At 51.5% G+C, this 20,630-nt stretch overlaps 1 protein-coding gene across 1 annotated transcript; it reads left to right on the plus strand.

Annotated features, from left to right (window-relative positions):
* The first annotated feature begins 1,588 nt into the window (after positions 1-1,588).
* Positions 1,589-17,275, plus strand: jagn1a (jagunal homolog 1a). Its single transcript, XM_038801788.1, has 3 exons — positions 1,589-1,704; positions 7,458-7,568; positions 15,221-17,275. The coding sequence occupies exons 2-3, from the start codon at positions 7,480-7,482 to the stop codon at positions 15,681-15,683; spliced, it is 552 nt and encodes a 183-aa protein (XP_038657716.1). The 5' UTR covers positions 1,589-1,704; positions 7,458-7,479; the 3' UTR covers positions 15,684-17,275.
* Positions 17,276-20,630: the final 3,355 nt, after the last annotated feature.

Below are 20,630 nucleotides of genomic sequence, written 5' to 3' on the forward strand. Positions count from 1 at the left end.
GTCAATTTCGAATTTCTTCCCTTTCCCCCTTCTGCTTGTAGATGAGGGTGATGATGCCTTTCCTCATGGATTCTGACATGCTGCCATCCCGAAGCATACTCTCGTACACTTCCAGCAGGTCTGGGCCCATCCAGTCCCACAGAGCCGAATACAACTCAGCCGGTAAGCCGTCGCTTTTGGGGGTTTTACTCGTCTCAAAGGACTTGATGGCCTTTGTCAGCTCGTCCTGAGTTAGTGGTTTGTCCAGGTTTTCCCGCTCGCTGTCGTCCAAGACCTCCGTGATAGACGACAGGAAGATCTGGGAAACAGTGCTGTCTGTTGGCTTCAGATCATACAGTCCAGCATAAAAGGATTTACTGATCCTCAGGATGTCAGACTGCGATGACTTTACAGAGCCATCTACTTCCTTCAGGCTGCTGATCACAGAGGTCTCTCTGTGTACCTTTTGGAAGAAGTAGCGTACAACTGTGGCTTTATTGCAGTCAGATGCGTGGCCTCCTGCTGCAGCTGGTGAAATGGCATATCAATGAAGGACATGCATATTTATACAGCTCCTAGTGGGCGGAGCCAGCCGGCAGGGGCTACAGGCGAACCTGTAGTACAGGTCCTACCTTACATCCCCTAATACAGGTGTACACAGTGATTCACCACACAAAGACAAAGGGTTAAACCATGAAGAAAGTTCAAAACAAGGCTAAGAATTGGAAAATCAAGATATTGCAGAATGGGGAGCCATTGTAGGTCAGCGAATATAAGTGATAGTTGAAGAGGATTTGGTGTGAGGGTTAGGACATCAGAGTTTTGCATTATCTTATGTTTATGGAGGATGGAAGATAGGAGACAGCCAGGTGTGCATTGGAATAGTCAACCCTGGAAGTAACAAAGGCTATTTCAGTAATAAGCTGAGGCAAGGGTGGGTTCAGACAATATTATGGAGGTGAAATTAGGCTGTCGAGTGATGGTGCAGATGTGCAGTTAGAAGCTCATCTCAGGGTCAAATATAATACCAAGGTTCAAACGATGGGCATCCGCCTCAGATAATTGGTATGGCATGGGAGCTAATTTATCGCAAGGGACTGGTGTATCGTCTTTTCAATAGGGATGGCATTGGTCTTTACAATATTCATTTGTACATTTCTGTGCATTCAGTACTGGTTTAACAGTGAATAAATGCTGAAAGAAGGCATTTCCAGTTGCAATAATTAAGGGGTATCATGTCATTCAAAAATTTAGGTACACTGGACGAAATCATTTTTGGTGAGTATGTGACACAGCAACAGAGCAACCTCACGCATGTACATAATTGAAATAAAAACAGAATCTTGCTGGAAATACTCAGCAGGTTTGGCAGCGAAGCTACTGGTGGTTCGGGACAATTCAGCCACTGTGCGGTGCTCAAAGTTTGATACTGTACTAGCAGTGAGGATATTAATAACTCCCACGATCAACGCGGAGACTCAGTGAGCGCAGCGGAGACCAAAGATGCGGCTCAGAATGATACGCAGAAGGACGGGGATTGGCCCGCTGCACAAGGGGCACGCACCAATCAGTGCAGCGGGCCAGAAGCAGGCGGGTGGCGCGGTGCAAGGTGGGGAGGGCCGCGGTGCAGGGTGGGAAGTGCGGCTCGCGCTGAGTCAGTTGGTGAGAGCCGGGCAAGAAGGGATTGTGGTCAGTCTGCAGCTCGGAGAGCCGCCCCGCTGTCCGGTAACAGCCGCGTCCGTCAACAGTCCCGTCCGTCAACAGTCCGGGGAGGGGGGAGAGAGAGAGGGGGAGGGAGCGGGGGAGAGAGAGAGGGGGAGGGAGCGGGGGAGAGAGAGAGGGAGCGGGGAAGAGAGAGGGGGAGGGAGCGGGGGAGAGAGAGAGGGGGAGGGAGGGGGGGAGAGAGAGAGGGGAGAGGGAGGGGGGAGGGAGGGGGGAGGGGGGAGGGGGGGGAGGGAGAGGGGGAGGGAGGGGGGAGGAGGGGGGGAGGGGGGGAGAGAGGGGGAGGGGGGGAGGAGAGAGGAGGGGACGGGGAGGGGGGGGGAGGGGGGGGAGAGGGGGGGGAGGGAGGGGAGGGGGGGGGGGGGGGGGGGAGGGGGGGAGGGGGGGGGGGGGGAGAGGGAGGGGGGGAGGGGGGGGGGGAGGGGGGGGGGGAGGGAGAGGGGGGGGGGGGGGGGAGGGAGGGGGGAGGGGGGGGGGGGGGGGGGGGAGGAGGGGGAGGGGGGGGGGGAGGGAGAGAGGGGGGGAGGGGGGGGGGGGCGGGGGGGGGGGGGGGGGGGGGGGGGGGGGGGGGGGGGGGGGGGGGGGAGGGGGGGGGGGGGGGGGTGGGGGGGGGGAGGGGGGGGGACGGGGGGGGGGGGGGGGGGGGAGGGAGCGGGGGAGGGGGGGGGGGAGGGAGCGGGGAGGGGGGGGGGGAGGGAGCGGGGGAGGGGGGGGGGAGGGAGGGGGGGAGGGAGGGAGGGAGCGGGGGGAGGGGAGGGAGGGGAGAGGGGGAGGGAGGGGGAGGGGGGGAGGGGGGGAGGGGAGGGAGGGGGGAGGGAGGGAGGAGGGAGGGGGGGAGGGAGGGGGGGAGGGAGGGGGGGGAGGGAGCGAGGGAGGGGGGGGAGGGAGCGGGGGGGGGGGAGGGAGGGAGGGGGAGGGAGCGGGGGATGGGGGGGGAGGGAGCGGGGGAGGGGGGGGAGGGAGGGGGGGGGAGGGAGCGGGGGATGGGGGGAGGGGGAGCGGGGGAGGGGGGGGAGGGAGGGGGGGGAGGGCGGGGGGGAGGGAGCGAGGGAGGGGGGGAGGGAGCGGGGTGGGGGAGGGAGGGAGGGGGGAGGGAGCGGGGGAGGGGGGGGAGGGAGCGGGGGAGGGGGGGAGGGAGCGGGGGAGGGGGGGGAGGGAACGGGGGAGGGGGGGGGAGGGGAAGGGAACGGGGGAGGGGGGGGGGAGGGGGAGGGGAGGGAACGGGGGAGGGGAGGGGGAGGAGGGGGAGGGGGAGGGAACGGGGGGGGAGGGGGAGGGAACGGGGGAGGGGGAGGGAACGGGGGAGGGGGGGAGGGGAGGGAAGGGGGAGGGGGAGGGGGCGGGGGAGGGGGAGGGACGGGGGAGGGAGAGAGAGAGGGGGGGGAGGGGGAGGGAGCGGGAGGGAGAGGAGAGGAGGCGGGAGAGACGAGAGAGGGGGAGGGAGCGGGGGAGAGAGAGGGAGGGGGAGCGGGAGAGAGAGGGAGGGAGCGGGAGAGAGAGAGAGGGGGAGGGAGCGGGAGAGAGAGAGGGGGAGGGAGCGGGAGAGAGAGAGGGGGAGCGGGAGAGAGAGAGGGGGAGGGAGCGGGGGAGAGAGAGAGGGGGAGGGAGCGGGAGAGAGAGGGGGGGGGCGCGGGAGAGAGAGAGGGGGAGCGGGAGAGAGAGAGGGGGAGGGAGCGGGAGAGGAGACGAGGGGGAGGGAGCGGGAGAGGAGAGAGGGGGAGCGGGGAGAGAGAGAGGGGGAGGGCGCGGGAGGAGAGAGAGGGGGAGCGGGAGAGAGAGAGGGGGAGCGGGAGAGAGAGAGGGGGAGCGGGAGAGAGAGAGGGGGAGCGCGAGAGAGAGAGGGGGAGCGGGAGAGAGAGAGGGGGAGCGGGAGAGAGAGAGGGGGGAGGGAGCGGAGCGAGAGAGAGGGGGAGGGAGCGGGAGAGAGAGGGGAGGGAGCGGGAGAGAGAGAGGGGGAGGGAGCGGCGAGGAGAGAGAGGGGGAGGGAGCGGGAGAGAGAGAGGGGGAGGGAGCGGGAGAGAGAGAGGGGGGAGGGAGCGGGGGAGAGAGAGGGGGAGGGAGCGGGGAGAGAGAGAGGGGGAGGGAGCGGGGAGAGAGAGAGGGGGAGGGAGCGGGAGAGGAGAGAGGGGGAGGGAGCGGGAGAGGGAGAGAGAGAGGGAGAGAGAGGGAGCGGGGGGAGGGAGCGGGAGAGAGAGAGGGGGAGGGAGCGGGAGAGAGAGAGAGAGGGGGAGGGGAGCGGGAGAGAGGAGAGGGGGAGGGAGGGGAGAGAGAGAGGGGGAGGGAGCGGGAGAGAGAGGGGGGGAGGGAGCGGGAGAGAGAGAGGGGGAGGGAGCGGGAGAGAGAGAGGGGGAGGGAGCGGGGGGAGAGAGAGGGGGGAGGGAGCGGGAGAGAGGGAGGGGGAGGGGGAGGGAGGCGGGAGAGAGGGAGGGGGAGGGAGCGGGGGAGAGGGAGGGGGAGGGGGAGGGAGCGGGGGAGGGGGAGGGGAGCGGGAGAGAGGAGGGGGAGGGAGGGGAGAGAGGGGGAGGGGGGGGGGGGGGGAGGGAGGGGGGAGGGAGGGGAGGCGAGGGGAGGAGAGGAGGGAGGGAGCGGGAGAGGGGAGAGGGAGGGAGAGGGAGAGAGAGAGGGAGGGGGAGGGAGGGGAGAGAGGGAGGGGGAGGGAGCGGGAGAGAGGGAGGGGAGGGAGCGGGAGGAGGGAGGGGGAGGGAGCGGGAGAGAGGGAGGGGGAGGGGAGGGGGGAGAGAGGGAGGGGGGGGAGGGAGCGGGAGGGAGGGGGAGGGAGCGGGGGGAGGGGGGAGGGAGCGGGGAGAGGGGGAGGGGGAGGGAGCGGGAGAGAGAGGGGGAGGGAGAGGGGAGGGAGCGGAGAGGGGAGGGAGCGGGGGAGGGGGGGAGGGAGCGGGAGAGGGGGGGGGGAGCGGAGAGGGGGAGGGGGAGGGAGCGGGGGAGGGGGGGGAGAGGGGGGGGGAGGGAGCGGGAGAGGGGGAGGGGAGGGAGCGGGAGAGGGGGAGGGAGAGGGGGAGGGAGAGGGAGAGGGGGAGGGGAGGGGGAGGGGGAGGGGAGGAGAGGGAGTGAGAGGAGAGGGGGAGGGAGGGGGAGAGAGAGAGGGGGAGGGAGCGAGAGAGAGAGAGGGGGAGGGAGCGGGGGAGAGAGAGAGGGAGAGGGGGAGGGAGCGGGGGAGGGAGAGGGGGAGGGGGAGTGAGCGGGAGAGAGAGAGAGAGAGAGAGGAGGGGGAGGGAGTGAGAGAGAGAGAGGGGGAGGGAGGGGGGAGAGAGAGAGAGGGGAGGGAGGGGGGAGAGAGAGGGGGAGGGAGAGGGGGGAGGAGCGGGGGGGGGGGAGAGAGGGGGAGGGAGCGGGGGGAGAGGGGGAGGGAGAGGAGGGGGAGAGAGGGGGAGAGAGAGGGGAGGGAGCGGGGGAGAGAGAGAGGGAGGGAGCGGGGGATGAGGGGAGGGAGCGGGGGGAGAGGGAGGGGGGGAGGGAGCGGGGGAAGAGAGCGGGGGAGGGGAGCGGGGGAGGGTGGAGGGCGGGGGAGAGGGGATGAGGGGGGGAGGGAGCGGGGGGGGAGGGGGAGGAGAGAGGGGAGAGGGAGGGAGCGGGGGGGAGAGAGGGAGGGAGCGGGGGGGGGGAGAGAGGGAGGGAGCGGGGGGGAGCGAGAGGGAGGGAGCGGGGGGGAGAGAGGGAGGGAGCGGGGGGAGGGAGGGAGAGAGGAGCGGGGGAGAGAGGGAGGAGCGGGGAGGGAGGAGCGGGGGAGGGAGGGAGGCGGGGAGAGAGGGGGAGGCGGGGAGAGAGAGAGGAGGAAGGGAGCGGGGGATGAGAGGGCGGAGAGGGGAGAGGGCGGGAGAGCGGGGGGGGCGAGAGGGATGGAGGGGGGGAGGGGCGAGCGGGAGGGAGCGGGGATGGGCGCGGGGGAGAGAGGGCGGGAGCGCGGGGGGAGAGAGGGAGGGAGAGCGGGGGGAGAGTAGGGAGGGACGCGGGGGTGGGAGGAGAGGGACGGGCGCGGGGGGGCGAGAGGAGGGGATGGGGGAGAGCGGGAGGGGAGGGGGGAGAGGGAGAGGGAGCGAGGGGGAAGAGAGGGAGGGAAGCGGGGGGGGGAGAGAGGGACGGGCGCGGGGGGGGAGAGCGGGAGGGAGCGGGGGGGAGAGAGGGAGGGCGCGGGGGGGGAGAGATGGCTGGGACGCGGGGGAGAGAGGAGGGAGCGGGGGGGAGAGTGAGGGAGCGGGGAGAGGAGGGGGAGGAGCGGGAGATGAGGGGCGGGAGCGGGGGATAGAGAGGGGGAGGTGAGCGGGGTGAGCAGATGAGAGTGGGAGGGAGCGGTGGGACGGCGAGAGGGAGGGAGGGGCACGGGGGGAGCAGAGAGCTGCGGGAGGGAGGGCGGGAGCGGGAGAGAGAGGGGGAGGGGAGCGGGAGAGAGAGGGGGAGGGAGCGGGAGAGAGAGAGGAAGGGAGCGGGAGAGAGAGAGGAAGGGAGCGGGGGAGAGAGAGGGAGGGAGCGGGGGAGAGAGAGGGAGGGAGCGGGGGAGAGAGAGAGGAGGGGTTCAGGGGAGAGGGAGAGAGGGAGGGAGCGGGAGAGAGAGAGAGGGAGGGAGCGGAGGAGAGAGAGTGAGGGAGGGAGCGGGGGAGAGTGAGGGAGGGAGCGGGGGAGAGAGAGGGAGGGAGAGGGGGGGGGGAGAGCGGGGGGAGGGAGGGAGGGAGCGGGGGGAGGGAGGGAGCGGGGGAGAGAGAGGGAGGGGGGGAGAGCGGAGGGAGGGAGGGAGCGGGGGTGAGAGGGAGCGGGGGAGAGGGAGGAGCGGGGGAGAGGGAGGGAGGGAGCGGGGGAGGAGAGAGGGAGTGAGGGGGGGAGCGAGAGGGAGCGGGGGAGGGAGGGAGCGGGGGAGCGAGAGGGGCGGAGGGAGTGGGGGAGCGAGAGGGGGGGAGCGGGGCTGAGAGGGAGGGGGGAGGGAGCGGGGCTGGGGGAGGGAGGGAGCAGGGCTGAGGAGGCGGGAGGGAGCAGGGCTGGGGAGGGAAGGCAGGGGCAGAATGAAGGAGGAGAGGGAAGTGGGAAGTATTGTGGTCACTGAAGTAGGAGAGTGGATGTAATTTGGGAGGGAAGTGAGGCTGTAGGAGGTGGGTGGTGAGTGGAGGGGAATGGGACTGCAGATGAATGCAATGGAAGGTGAGAAAGAGGCAGTATGGAGAAAATGGGGGCTGCGGGGCTGGTGAGAGTAGGAGAGCTGGGGGGGGGGGTTGCAAGAGACAGAGTGGAGGGGATTGGGTCAGCAGGGGAAGAGTAATGGATGTGAGAGGGAGGGGATTGAGGCCATGGGTGGATGTGAGAGGGATAGACGAGGGGGAGGGAGAGAGGTGGTGATTCCACTGCTGAAGGAAGAGGGCGATTGGAGGGGATTGTGGCTGTGGGGTCAGGGGGTATTGAGGCTGCGAGGGTAGGAGAGAGATGATGGAGGAAAAGGGAGGGCAAGTGGAAGAGATTGGAACAGTGGTGGAGAGGAGGAGGGTGAGTGAAGGGGGTGGGCTTTGGTCTGAGGGGTGGGTTTTCTTAATAAATATTTTTGATTTTGAACATTTTTACTTAATCTCCTCTTTACCACCTTGATGTGCAGAGGATAATGAGTGAAGTTTAGAGGAAAGTGGGCCGAAGGGCCCGTACTGTGCTGTACAGTTCTATGTTCTAATTAGATTTCCAGAAAATTGTGGAGGTGAAGCTCAAACCATCCAAATTGACATCAGCCTACTCGGTCACTTATTTCATGTTCTAATTCCCCATAGGCCTAGAAGTTGCTTGTTCACCATGGCGTCTCGTGCAGGTCCACGTGCAGCAGGAACAGATGGCAGTGACTTCCACCATAGAGAGAAAGTAGCTTCACACTATCAGATGAGGTATTTTCTTTATGGGATTATTCGAATCATTTTTACAGAACAGCAAAAAAAGTTGCTTTAGACTTAATAGCAAAATATTATTAATCAATGTTGATATTAAGAATGAGGATGTGCTGGAAATTTTGAAAAGCATCAGGGTAGATAAGTCCCCTGGGCCTGATGGGATATACCCAAGGTTACTACAGGAAGCGAGGGAGGAGATTGCTGCGCCTTTGGCGATGATCTTTGCGTCCTCAATCTCTACTGGAGTAGTACCAGATGATCGGAGGGAGGCGAGTGTTGTTCCCCTATTCAAGAAAGGGAATAGGGAAGTCCCTGGGAATTACAGACCCATCAGTCTTGCGTCTGGTGAGCAAAACATTGGAAAGGATTCTGAGAGATAGGATTTATGATTATTTAGAAAAACATAGTTTGATTAAAGATAGTCAGCATGGCTTTGTGAGGGGCAGGTCATGCCTCACAAGCCTCATTGAATTCTTTGAGGATGTGACGAGGCACATTGATGAAGGTCGGGCAGTGGATCGGGTGTGTATGGATTTCAGTAAGGCATTTGGTAAGGTTCCCCATGGTAGGCTCATTCAGAAAATTAGGGGGCATGGGATACAGGGAAATTTGGCTGTCTAGATACAGAATTGGCTGGCCGAAAGAAGATAGTGAGCGGTAGTGGGTGGACACTATTCCGCTTGGAGGTCGGTGACCAGTGGTGTCCCACAAGGATCTGTTCTGGGACCTCTGCTCTTTGTGGTTTTTATAAATGACTTGGATGAGGAAGTGAAGGGTGGGTTAGTAAGTTTACTGATGACACGAAGGTTGGTGGAGTTGTAGATAGTGTTGAGGGTTGTTGCAGGTTACAACAGGACATTGACAGGATGCAGAGCTGGGCTGAGGTGGCAGATGGAGTTCAACCTTGATAAATGTGAAGTGATTCGTTTTGGAAGGTCGAATTTGAATGCTGAATACAGGTTAAAGGCAAGATTCTTGGAAGTGTGGAGGAAAAGAGGGATCTTGGGGTCCACATACATAGATCCCTCAAAGTTGCCACCCAGGTTGATAAGGTTGTTGAGAAGGCGTATGGTGTATTGGCTTTCATTAACAGGGGGATTGAGTTTAAAAGCCGTGAGGTTTTGCTGCAGCTTTATAAAACTAATTAGACCACACTTTGAATATTGTGTCCAGTTCCGGTCGCCTCATTAGTAGGAAGGATGTGGATGCTTTGGAGAGAGTACAGAGGAGAATTACCAGGATGCTGCCTGGACTGGAGGGCATGTCTTTATGAAGAAAGGTTGAGGGAGCTAGGGCTTTTCTCACTGGAGCGAAGAAGGCAGAGAGGTGATTTGATAGAGGTGTACAAGGTGATGAGAGGCATGGAAAGAGTGGATAGCCAGAGACTTTTCCCCAGGGTGGAAATGGCTGTCACAAGGGGACATAATTTTCAGGTGATTGGAGGAAGGTAATGGGGAGATGTCAGAGGTGAGTTCTTTACACAGAGCGGTGAGTGCGTGGAATGCACTGGAACGGAAGTGGTGGAGTCAGAGTCATTAGGGGCATTTAAGCAACTCTTGGACAGGCACATGGACAGCTGTAAATTGAAGAGGTGTAGGTGAGGCTGATCTTAGATTAGGATAAATGGTTGGCACAACATCGTGGGCTGAAGGGCCTGTACTGTGCTGTACTGTTCTATGTTCTGTGTAATGCTGGGGATCTGCAAGCTGCGTTTATGAATGACCCTTCATCAGAAATGGGAATAGTTCGAGATTTACAGTCTGTAAGCAAGAAAAAACCTGGGAAAGGAAAGATATTGGGGAAATGAAGAACAATAAAGGTCGTGACATGGTGCTGGGAGAAGGGGATTGTAAAGAAACAAAATGTGTGTTTCGAAGAACTGTAAATAATCTTTATTATTGTCACAAGTAGACTTGCATTAACACTGCAATGAAGTTACTGTGAAAATATCCTAGTCGCCACACTCCGGCGCCTGTTCGGGTACACAGAGGGAGAATTCAGAATGTCCAATTCACCGAACAAGCATGTCTTTCAGGACACAAAGCAGTCATTGGCAATTTTTACTGACACAAAGCAGTCATTGGGCAATGCCTGTATTGAAATACCCATCAAAGTTGCCTCTGTGAGACTGCTGTGTGCATTCAATCATGCTGTAATTCCTGTGATACTTTATACTTTTTTAGGCTAGGGCGAAGAAACCCAAGATTAACCATTGATCAAAGACACATTTTGTAATGAACGAAATAACTTTGCAACTCTTCAAGACTATGTCCATGTTCTGGACACGTGTAGGAAGAAGAGTGTTTTACTAGATAAGGTTGGGAAAAACTCACATTGTAGCTGGTTACTGCCATATTTTCTATTTTTTAGCCAGTACAATCGTACGGTGTGAGCAACATAAGCTTGTCCCTTTATTTAGAAGATCTTTGGACCTTCAAGCTCTGCTGCTGCTTGGAGTCCTCAACAAAATCATTGGTAGGATTTAATGACTGACATGCTGCAGTAAATTACAGGGTCTCTACTTGCCTTCAGTTACCCGATCTGCAGTGTTTCAACTGAAGTTTTAGGGTTACACTAAATAGTCTATTCTAACTATAGAATTAGTAAGGTCTGCAGATACTCTAGACACATGTGCAACCTATGATTGTGTGTGTGTGTGCAACCTGTGATTGTGTGTGTGTGTGTGCAACCTGTGATTGTGTATGTGTGTGCAACCTGTGATTGTGTATGTGTGCGCAACCTGTGATTGTGTATGTGTGTGCAACCTGTGATTGTGTATGTGTGTGCAACCTGTGATTGTGTGTGTGCAACCTGTGATTGTGTGTGTGTGTGTGTGCAACCTGTGATTGTGTGTGTGTGTGTGTGTGTGTGCAACCTGTGATTGTGTGTGTGTGTGTGTGCAACCTGTGATTGTGTGTGTGTGCGCAACCTGTGATTGTGTGTGTGTGTGTGCAACCTGTGATTGTGTGTGTGTGTGTGCAACCTGTGATTGTGTGTGTGTGCAACCTGTGATTGTGTGTGTGTGCAACCTGTGATTGTGTGTGTGCAACCTGTGATTGTGTGTGTGCCACCTGTGATTGTGTGTGTGCGCAACCTGTGATTGTGTGTGCGCAACCTGTGATTGTGTGTGCGCAACCTGTGATTGTGTGTGCGCAACCTGTGATTGTGTGTGTGCGCAACCTGTGATTGTGTGTGTGCGCAACCTGTGATTGTGTGTGTGCGCAACCTGTGATTGTGTGTGTGCGCGCAACCTGTGATTGTGTGTGCGCGCAACCTGTGATTGTGTGTGTGTGCGCAACCTGTGATTGTGTGTGTGTGCGCAACCTGTGATTGTGTGTGTGTGCGCAACCTGTGATTGTGTGTGTGTGCAACCTGTGATTGTGTGTGTGTGCAACCTGTGATTGTGTGTGTGTGCAACCTGTGATTGTGTGTGTGTGTGTGCAACCTGTGATGTGTGTGTGCAACCTGTGATTGTGTGTGTGCAACCTGTGATTGTGTGTGCGCAACCTGTGATTGTGTGTGTGCAACCTGTGATTGTGTGTGTGTGTGCAACCTGTGATTGTGTGTGTGTGTGCAACCTGTGATTGTGTGTGTGTGTGTGCAACCTGTGATTGTGTGTGTGTGCAACCTGTGATTGTGTGTGTGTGCAACCTGTGATTGTGTGTGTGTGCAACCTGTGATTGTGTGTGTGTGCAACCTGTGATTGTGTGTGTGTGCAACCTGTGATTGTGTGTGTGCAACCTGTGATTGTGTGTGTGCAACCTGTGATTGTGTGTGTGCAACCTGTGATTGTGTGTGTGCAACCTGTGATTGTGTGTGTGTGTGCAACCTGTGATTGTGTGTGTGTGCGCAACCTGTGATTGTGTGTGTGTGCGCAACCTGTGATTGTGTGTGTGTGCGCACAACCTGTGATTGTGTGTGTGTGCGCACAACCTGTGATTGTGTGTGTGTGCACAACCTGTGATTGTGTGTGTGTGTGCACAACCTGTGATTGTGTGTGTGTGCACAACCTGTGATTGTGTGTGTGTGTGCACAACCTGTGATTGTGTGTGTGTGTGCACAACCTGTGATTGTGTGTGTGTGTGCACAACCTGTGATTGTGTGTGTGTGTGCACAACCTGTGATTGTGTGTGTGTGTGTGCACAATCTGTGATTGTGTGTGTGTGTGCACAACCTGTGATTGTGTGTGTGTGCGCACAACCTGTGATTGTGTGTGTGTGCGCACAACCTGTGATTGTGTGTGTGTGCGCACAACCTGTGATTGTGTGTGTGTGCGCACAACCTGTGATTGTGTGTGTGTGTGCACAACCTGTGATTGTGTGTGTGTGCGCACAACCTGTGATTGTGTGTGTGTGCGCACAACCTGTGATTGTGTGTGTGTGCGCACAACCTGTGATTGTGTGTGTGTGCGCACAACCTGTGATTGTGTGTGTGTGCAACCTGTGATTGTGTGTGCAACCTGTGATTGTGTGCGACCTGTGATTGTGTGCGACCTGTGATTGTGTGCGCACAACCTGTGATTGTGTGCGACCTGTGATTGTGTGCGACCTGTGATTGTGTGCGCACAACCTGTGATTGTGTGCGACCTGTGATTGTGTGCGACCTGTGATTGTGTGCGCACAACCTGTGATTGAGTGCGACCTGTGATTGTGTGCGACCTGTGATTGTGTGCGACCTGTGATTGTGTGCGACCTGTGATTGTGTGCGACCTGTGATTGTGTGCGACCTGTGATTGTGTGCGACCTGTGATTGTGTGTGCGACCTGTGATTGTGTGTGCGACCTGTGATTGTGTGTGCGACCTGTGATTGTGTGCGCGACCTGTGATTGTGTGCGCGACCTGTGATTGTGTGCGCGACCTGTGATTGTGTGCGCGACCTGTGATTGTGTGCGCGACCTGTGATTGTGTGCGCGACCTGTGATTGTGTGCGCGACCTGTGATTGTGTGCGCGACCTGTGATTGTGTGCGCGACCTGTGATTGTGTGCGCGACCTGTGATTGTGTGCTGCGACCTGTGATTGTGTGCGCGACCTGTGATTGTGTGCGCGACCTGTGATTGTGTGCGCGACCTGTGATTGTGTGCGCGACCTGTGATTGTGTGCGCGACCTGTGATTGTGTGCGCGACCTGTGATTGTGTGCGCGACCTGTGATTGTGTGCGCGACCTGTGATTGTGTGCGCGACCTGTGATTGTGTGCGCAACCTGTGATTGTGTGCGCAACCTGTGATTGTGTGCGCAACCTGTGATTGTGTGCGCAACCTGTGATTGTGTGCGCAACCTGTGATTGTGTGCGCAACCTGTGATTGTGTGCGCAACCTGTGATTGTGTGCGCAACCTGTGATTGTGTGCGCAACCTGTGATTGTGTGCGCAACCTGTGATTGTGTGCGCAACCTGTGATTGTGTGCGCAACCTGTGATTGTGTGCGCAACCTGTGATTGTGTGCGCAACCTGTGATTGTGTGCGCAACCTGTGATTGTGTGCGCAACCTGTGATTGTGTGCGCAACCTGTGATTGTGTGCGCAACCTGTGATTGTGTGCGCAACCTGTGATTGTGTGCGCAACCTGTGATTGTGTGCGCAACCTGTGATTGTGTGCGCAACCTGTGATTGTGTGCGCAACCTGTGATTGTGTGCGCAACCTGTGATTGTGTGCGCAACCTGTGATTGTGTGCGCAACCTGTGATTGTGTGCGCAACCTGTGATTGTGTGCGCAACCTGTGATTGTGTGCGCAACCTGTGATTGTGTGCGCAACCTGTGATTGTGTGCGCAACCTGTGATTGTGTGCGCAACCTGTGATTGTGTGCGCAACCTGTGATTGTGTGCGCAACCTGTGATTGTGTGCGCAACCTGTGATTGTGTGCGCAACCTGTGATTGTGTGCGCAACCTGTGATTGTGTGCGCAACCTGTGATTGTGTGCGCAACCTGTGATTGTGTGCGCAACCTGTGATTGTGTGCGCGTGTGCGCGCAACCTGTGATTGTGTGTGTGTGTGTGTGCGCGCGCAACCTGTGATTGTGTGTGTGTGTGTGTGCGCGCGCAACCTGTGATTGTGTGTGTGTGTGTGTGCGCGCGCAACCTGTGATTGTGTGTGTGTGTGTGTGTGCGCGCAACCTGTGATTGTGTGTGTGTGTGTGTGTGCGCGCAACCTGTGATTGTGTGTGTGTGTGTGTGCGCGCAACCTGTGATTGTGTGTGTGTGTGTGTGCGCGCAACCTGTGATTGTGTGTGTGTGTGTGTGCGCGCAACCTGTGATTGTGTGTGTGTGTGCGCGCAACCTGTGATTGTGTGTGTGTGTGTGTGTGTGCGCGCAACCTGTGATTGTGTGTGTGTGTGTGCGCGCAACCTGTGATTGTGTGTGTGTGTGCGCAAGGAACCTGTGTAATGAGGAGACCTTTAAGTTGCCTGGTGCTGGCATGATTTATTTTCACACTATAATCATCCTGATCAGAAAGCTCTCTTTGAGCTGGTGCTACTTATGCCAACAAATAATTAAGTAGAAGTCCAGGAGTACTCAACTCTATGCTGCATCCAACATTGATAAAAATGAGGATGTGTTCCACATTAAAGGATTCTTTTGTGGATAAGGACAGATACGTGATGCACGGATTGCACAAAGTTAGTCTCAAATGTTTTTCCTTGCAAGATGATGCCATATCCAATTTCTAGAGTTGAATAGCACTCAGAAAATAATAAGAGCCTATACTATGATGGGTAATTTATCTATCATATTCTCAATTTTCCCTCACTGCTCTTGATTTAGTTGCTTCCCTTGCTTACTGGCATTACTGATGTATGCCTGGAAATCCCTTTTGACTTGGTGCCTTTGACTGCTATTGGGAAAATATGGGAAATAATAACCTATTGTCACAAGTAGGCTGACATTAACAGTCAATGAAGTTACTGTGAAAAGCCCCTAGTCGCCACATTCAGGCGCCTATTCGGGTACACCGGGAGAATTCAGAATGTGCAAATTACCTAACAGCACGTCTTTCGGGGCTTGTGGGAGGAAACCGGACCACCCAGAGGAAACCTATGCAGACTCCGCACCGACAGTGACCCAAGCTGGGAATCGAACCTGTGACCCTGGTGTTGTGAAGCAACAGTGCTAATCACTGTGCTACCGTGCCAAATGTCAAGTCCACGTCATGGTGATCATTAAACCTTTGTGGACTGCTTTGAGGCCAGTGCTGTTGTTTTGCCACTGACCACAAAACCTGGACAATAAGATGAAAATAGAAACTCTTGATTTACCTAAGTTACTGGACTTCACAAATTGTGTTTGTATTCAGATATTTCTGAGATGTTACCAGGCCCATCACAAATTTATCTTTTCATCTGATAATGCTTAACTTAAAACAAATACTTATTTTGATCATCTTTCTTGCAGAAATCCTGCATGTAAGTAACTTGGATAGTGACTCGGTCTCTGTTTGGAAAGTGATGGAACAAATCTACAAGCCTATATTTAACAATCCATAAGTGTAATAATTGTGCTGTGAAAATGATTATACCCGTTAAACTAAAACAGTCCACTATATACTAATAGCTATACTTTTTGCAGGAAAGATGTAAACAAATTTGTGTATCAGAATTTCAAATGCTTTTCTGTAGGGATCAAAATTAATTTAAATTGTGTCTTTTTCAATTCCAGTGTAACTCTGAAGTCTGAGATCAAGAAGCTGATAATTGCTCACTTGGTAATATGGACACTGCTCACTCTTCAGGTTATTGTCAGTCACATGAAGTTGGTGTCACATGACCTGATAGCTATGCCATACCAATGGGAATACCCATACCTCCTGAGCATCATACCATCTATCTTTGGTTTTATAGCTTTTCCTCGTAACAACATCAGTTACCTTGTGCTTTCCATGATCAGTGCAGGGCTTTTCTCCATTGCCCCTCTCATTTATGGCACCATGGAGATGTTTCCCATGGCAGCGCAGCTGTACCGACATGGCAAGGCGTACCGTTTCATCTTTGGCTTTTCTGCAGTAGCAGTCATGTACTTGGTCTTGGTTATTGCAGTGCAAGTGCATGGCTGGCAGATCTACTACAGCAAAAAATTATTGGACTCTTGGTTTACCTCCACACAGGAAAAGAAGAAGAAATAGCCTACAGAAAATACCCTTTGGATACAGAGAGCTGGTTTATGAGCAATGATGAATATAATGGGACTGTATCAGTCCAGTAAAAATAAGTCCAGAGCTTAAATGCTGCAGATTTATTTGTGTAAACTGTTTTTATTTTTATTGCAATCTTTCTACCCTAGTACATTTGCTTCCAATTAAAGTAATACTGGCAGTGGTAAGTGCTCCCCCAGGACATCTGATAATATTACTCCACACTGAATGTCAGTTTGATGCTTGATATTACTTTACAAAAGATTATGACACAGTGTCACTAAGCTACTGGGGAATGTAAAATTAAAAAGTGTTTCCAAACACTGAACCTGATCTTATCCAAATCAAAGATTTGATTGTATTTTCTGTTGATACATCATGATTGGCATAACTTGTGATTTTCAAGCGGGAAATCAGATTGTTTCATTGGTTTAATATATTGTGCAATGCTGCTGTAAGATTGAATATTTTTACATAATTTAGTCTTGCAAACTTAATTACACAATGTGTGTGGCTGGTAGACCAAACTGACATAGCGCTGGGACTTGTGCTACTAAGCCTCATGCACACCATTTAAATACAATCACGATTGATGAGATATTTAATTAAAAATGCTTGTGCCAACAGTTAAACGGAGTTAAGATAGTTGTGTCAACAATTTCTTTAAAGACCAAAATTTAATATTTTTGGCAGTTCCCTGGGTTTGAAGTTGCAATACACAACTCTGCATTTTGGTTATAGCTCCTGTTCATTGTGCAGCCTGTTAATACTTTGCTATAATGCATATAAAGCCACCTGTATATATTGGATGTAATGATCCTAAATATATAATACATACACTAGCCAGTGTTTTGTGCATTTTTTATCAACATGTTAAGCTCCATATTCGGTTTTTCTTGTATTCGGCAATAGTATTGTTGAAATTGGTTGGTCATGTATATACATTATTTACCATAGGCAAATCTTATGTAATACAAGTGTGGCATTGTTTGGCCTCTGAGAACTGCAAAAGCTGCCAGCAAGTCTGCAATGATTTTATAACACCAAATATTTATGTAAGAGTGATAATGCTGCACAAAAGTGGGCTTAATCCCACTGGCATGTTGTAATCTGGCCCAACAAATTGTGCTGGATTCTGCTCCATATTGAATCAGAAACTTTGGGAAGAACTTCCCTCTGTACATGGAGAAGGCAAGAATTTTAACAATACGAAAACTGCTCTGACTGGGGGGGCTAGATAATTGTGGGTAGCACGTGTTGGGGTTTAATCGCTGTAGATGTGGCCATTAGGCTAGGAGCTTCACATTGAGCTGTAGGAAAAATGAAAACCATGAGAATATTGAACTGTGTTCATTCCAACTTCAGCAAAATGTTTTATTCCCAAATGGGAGTCGATGGATTCAATTTTGCTTCTGATTTTCACCATTTCATCTTGTTTGCTGCAATAACAATAAGTAGATACCACATTTCTTTCAATGTGCTGTACCACAATTTCAGTAGGCTACTGGTGTAAATGGTGTAACTTGTCCCAGATCCATATGGTATGTGTTTTGTGCTTTGAATAAAATTGGGTCGTCTCACTAGTCGTCTTTGCAGATATTATTTATCAGTTTGTCTTTACCGTTTTGCAAATGTTTAATTGGATGTGTTATGGGCCAGGGTGTAGATAACCACAAAGTGTATCTTGGAGTTCACCTGACCCACAACTTTAAATAGATTGTGGTTATGGTGAGCACACGGCCTACTCTACAGGTTTGGTAGAGCAGGAATGGAAAAATATTTTTTAAAGCAAAACAATGTTTATTCTATGAACTCAACTTAACGTTTTTTAAAACATAGTGAACATCTTAGCAACCATTAATTCAAATACAACCCCCCAAAGAATACAACACTAAGTAATCCTTTAAGTTTTCCTTTTAACATCCATAAGACCTAAAACTCCTTTTACCAGAAGCATATCAGGTTAAAGTCACTACTGTTATCAGTTTTAAATCACCTGGAACGATTTACAGTCTTTAGATTACAGAAAGAGACTCTAATACACCTTCTGGCTGTGACAGCAGCTATCCAGCTCTGAAAACAAAACTAAAACACACCCTGCAGCAAACAGCCTAAAAACGAAAGTAAAAAGCTGACACAGCCCTCCTCCACCCACTCTGACATCACTGCAGTAATAAACACCCATTTCTTGAAGATACTCTCACTACAAATATTTATATACGCACCCATTTACAAACACCCATTTCTTAAAGGTACTCTCACATGACAGATGAAGGATTACTGTTACAAAATGAATTAGTAATACTCTTTCAACTCGTAAAATAAATAGTTACAACCTTCTGTAACAAACGTACTACCTTTAATTTGCTTCCGCCAATTAAAACAAAATTCAGATTTCAGAATATTTTACTCCTGAGAAGGACAAAATACTTTCCCATCCTCTGCTTTGTAATGACATTTTACTATCCTTCAAATTCTGTGCCTTATCTTGCTGCATTATGGCCTCAAATCTTAAATAGAGCAGATGGTATTGACAAGTTAGTGGAAACTTTTAGTTTTGCTTATTGCCATAATCTAATAAATGCTGTGGTTTCTTGGCTGCTTAACCCTCCCTACAATATATAATATAAATTTAATTTCTTGAACTTCCCTTTCTTGTAAAGATTTGTCTTCATTGCAAAGGAATGTGTCAATATTCAGCAGCTTAAATTGGTAGAGAATTTTTGTTTTACAATTTTGTTACACATTTTTCTAGGCATAACTGGTTTGGTCCTGGTTCCCTCCATAATAGCAGGTTTGGCAAATGTTTTATCTCTTATGTTAAACAAGAGAAGGACATCATTCTTAAGGCTTAGTTGGCAAAGATAATGGAGCACAATCTTTGTTTATGGGATACGAAAATATGTCCATGGAAAAGTGAATGCTCAGATGAAGATAACCGAAGAATACTAGGAAAAATGTTCGTTATGGACTACCACTACTTAGACAACTCTAGACACGATGTTTGCAAAAGTAATTTCTATTCCTAAAATTGAAATAAAACTGAAATCTCCTTTGTTTCAACATTGGTGTTTAGAAATAATTTAGAAAAATATTCTTGTCACATCTATTCAATTACAACTGCTGAGACAATTCAACTTCAAATTGTTTCCATATCAAAATAATAAATCTTTAAATGAATTTTAAACTATATGAAAGGTATCTGTTTTTCAGAATTTGTTTTAAAACAATTGTGGAAGAGTAAATATAACTTAAGGTAGCGGCTGTCTTTGTATTTAGAAGAAATGCCTGGAGCGGCATGGGTAATATGTGCTTAATGATCGTGATCTATAAATGCAGCTCCAAGAGTGAGGATTTTCAGTTCTCAGCTGCCTTGGGCATAATGCCTCCATTAAATTTAAAAATGCACATAACTGCACAAAAATAGATGTGTAAAATATCTTCACCGAATCCCTCCTGCACCTCCTTTGTGTGCCCCTGGATAGTTATTGTTGGCAAGCTAGTGGACTTTGGTTTAGCATTGGAACCAAACGGTACCACATTTTCTTTGTGTTTTTGTTTTAGTTGGGTAGTTGGAGAAGGGGTGGATATGGAAGCAATAAAACACATTTTCTAATAACTGTTACTGTGATATTTTCAATTGTCATTTCTTGGATTCATGGAATAGAAATTGAAAAATGTATTGCAAAGATTTGGTTTTAAATTACTAATTCAGATAGAGTTTAATGATCCTTGTAAGTATAGCTGGTAATCCTTTAGAAACCCCTTCCCCTGATGGTGCTAATTTCTAATGTCTGAATTACTGCCATTTTCACAATTTGAAAATACGTATCAGAATTCTTGAAATACACTTGTGTCATGCTTGGCTTTGTTAGTTTATGCTGAAAATGGTAGTGAACTGTTATCTTAATTTTATACTGCTGTCGGTATACATGCATAATTTAGTTTCATTTGTTAAGTTGGAATGTATATATACTCTGCTTGTTATTTGATAATATACGCATATATCATCAGGAATGTTCCACATGTATTTGTTATAAACATGAAAAATAAAGCTCATCAAACTGGGTTTATTGGACTAACACGTTAGGACAGAATAGTAGATTTGCTCCTCTCAAAGTGAGATTTAGATTTCAGTTTGGACTGCCGATATAATCCTGGGTCCTGTTTGCTGTTCTCCAACAGAAAATTAGTTTGAGCACCAACAGTCAGATGTTATTGTCCTCTAAAGTGAATAATCTTGAAAAAATATAAACGTGAATTGCAGCAAGCAAATTTAGCCTTAAACATGCTGCTTTAATTGGTAATTGCTTATTACTATTAATGTTGCACGGTTACAAGGTTAAATTCTTGGAGCTAGAATCACCATTACATGACCTGACTTGGCAACATAATTTGTCAGGAATTATGCCTTTTTTGAAATGAAAGCATGGGGACACTAACAGTATAATTAGAAACGTGAATTGTTTCTCTCCACAGATGCTGCCTGACCTGCTGATTGTTTCCAGCCTTTTCTGTTTTTAGTTCATATTTCCAGCTACTGCAGCATTTTTTCTTGTGTCCAATTATTCCAATGCTCTTCTGTTCACCCACCATAAAGTGCAGCTCAAAAAACCACTGTGTCCTATCTGGCGCAAAGTTCTGCTCATACATCATCTCAGTGCTCACTGACAGTGCTTCAATTTTAAACTTTCATTCTTGTGGTTAAATCTCATGACTTTGCCTGTCTCGAGCTTTATACTTTCCAGCCCAATAACCACTCCTGAAATCTCATTTCTTCTGACTATGAGCTCTTGTGCATCTATTCTCCTTTTCAAGCTATCATTAAGAGTTGTGCCTTCAACTGCCAAAGCTCCATGCTGTTGAACTTTCTCTCCACTTCCCTATACGTTCCACTTTGTTATTCTTGACATTGTTTAGAATAATTCCTAGTATGTT

Source organism: Scyliorhinus canicula, chromosome 7 (genome assembly GCF_902713615.1).
Source record: "Scyliorhinus canicula chromosome 7, sScyCan1.1, whole genome shotgun sequence".
NCBI lineage: Eukaryota > Metazoa > Chordata > Chondrichthyes > Carcharhiniformes > Scyliorhinidae > Scyliorhinus > Scyliorhinus canicula.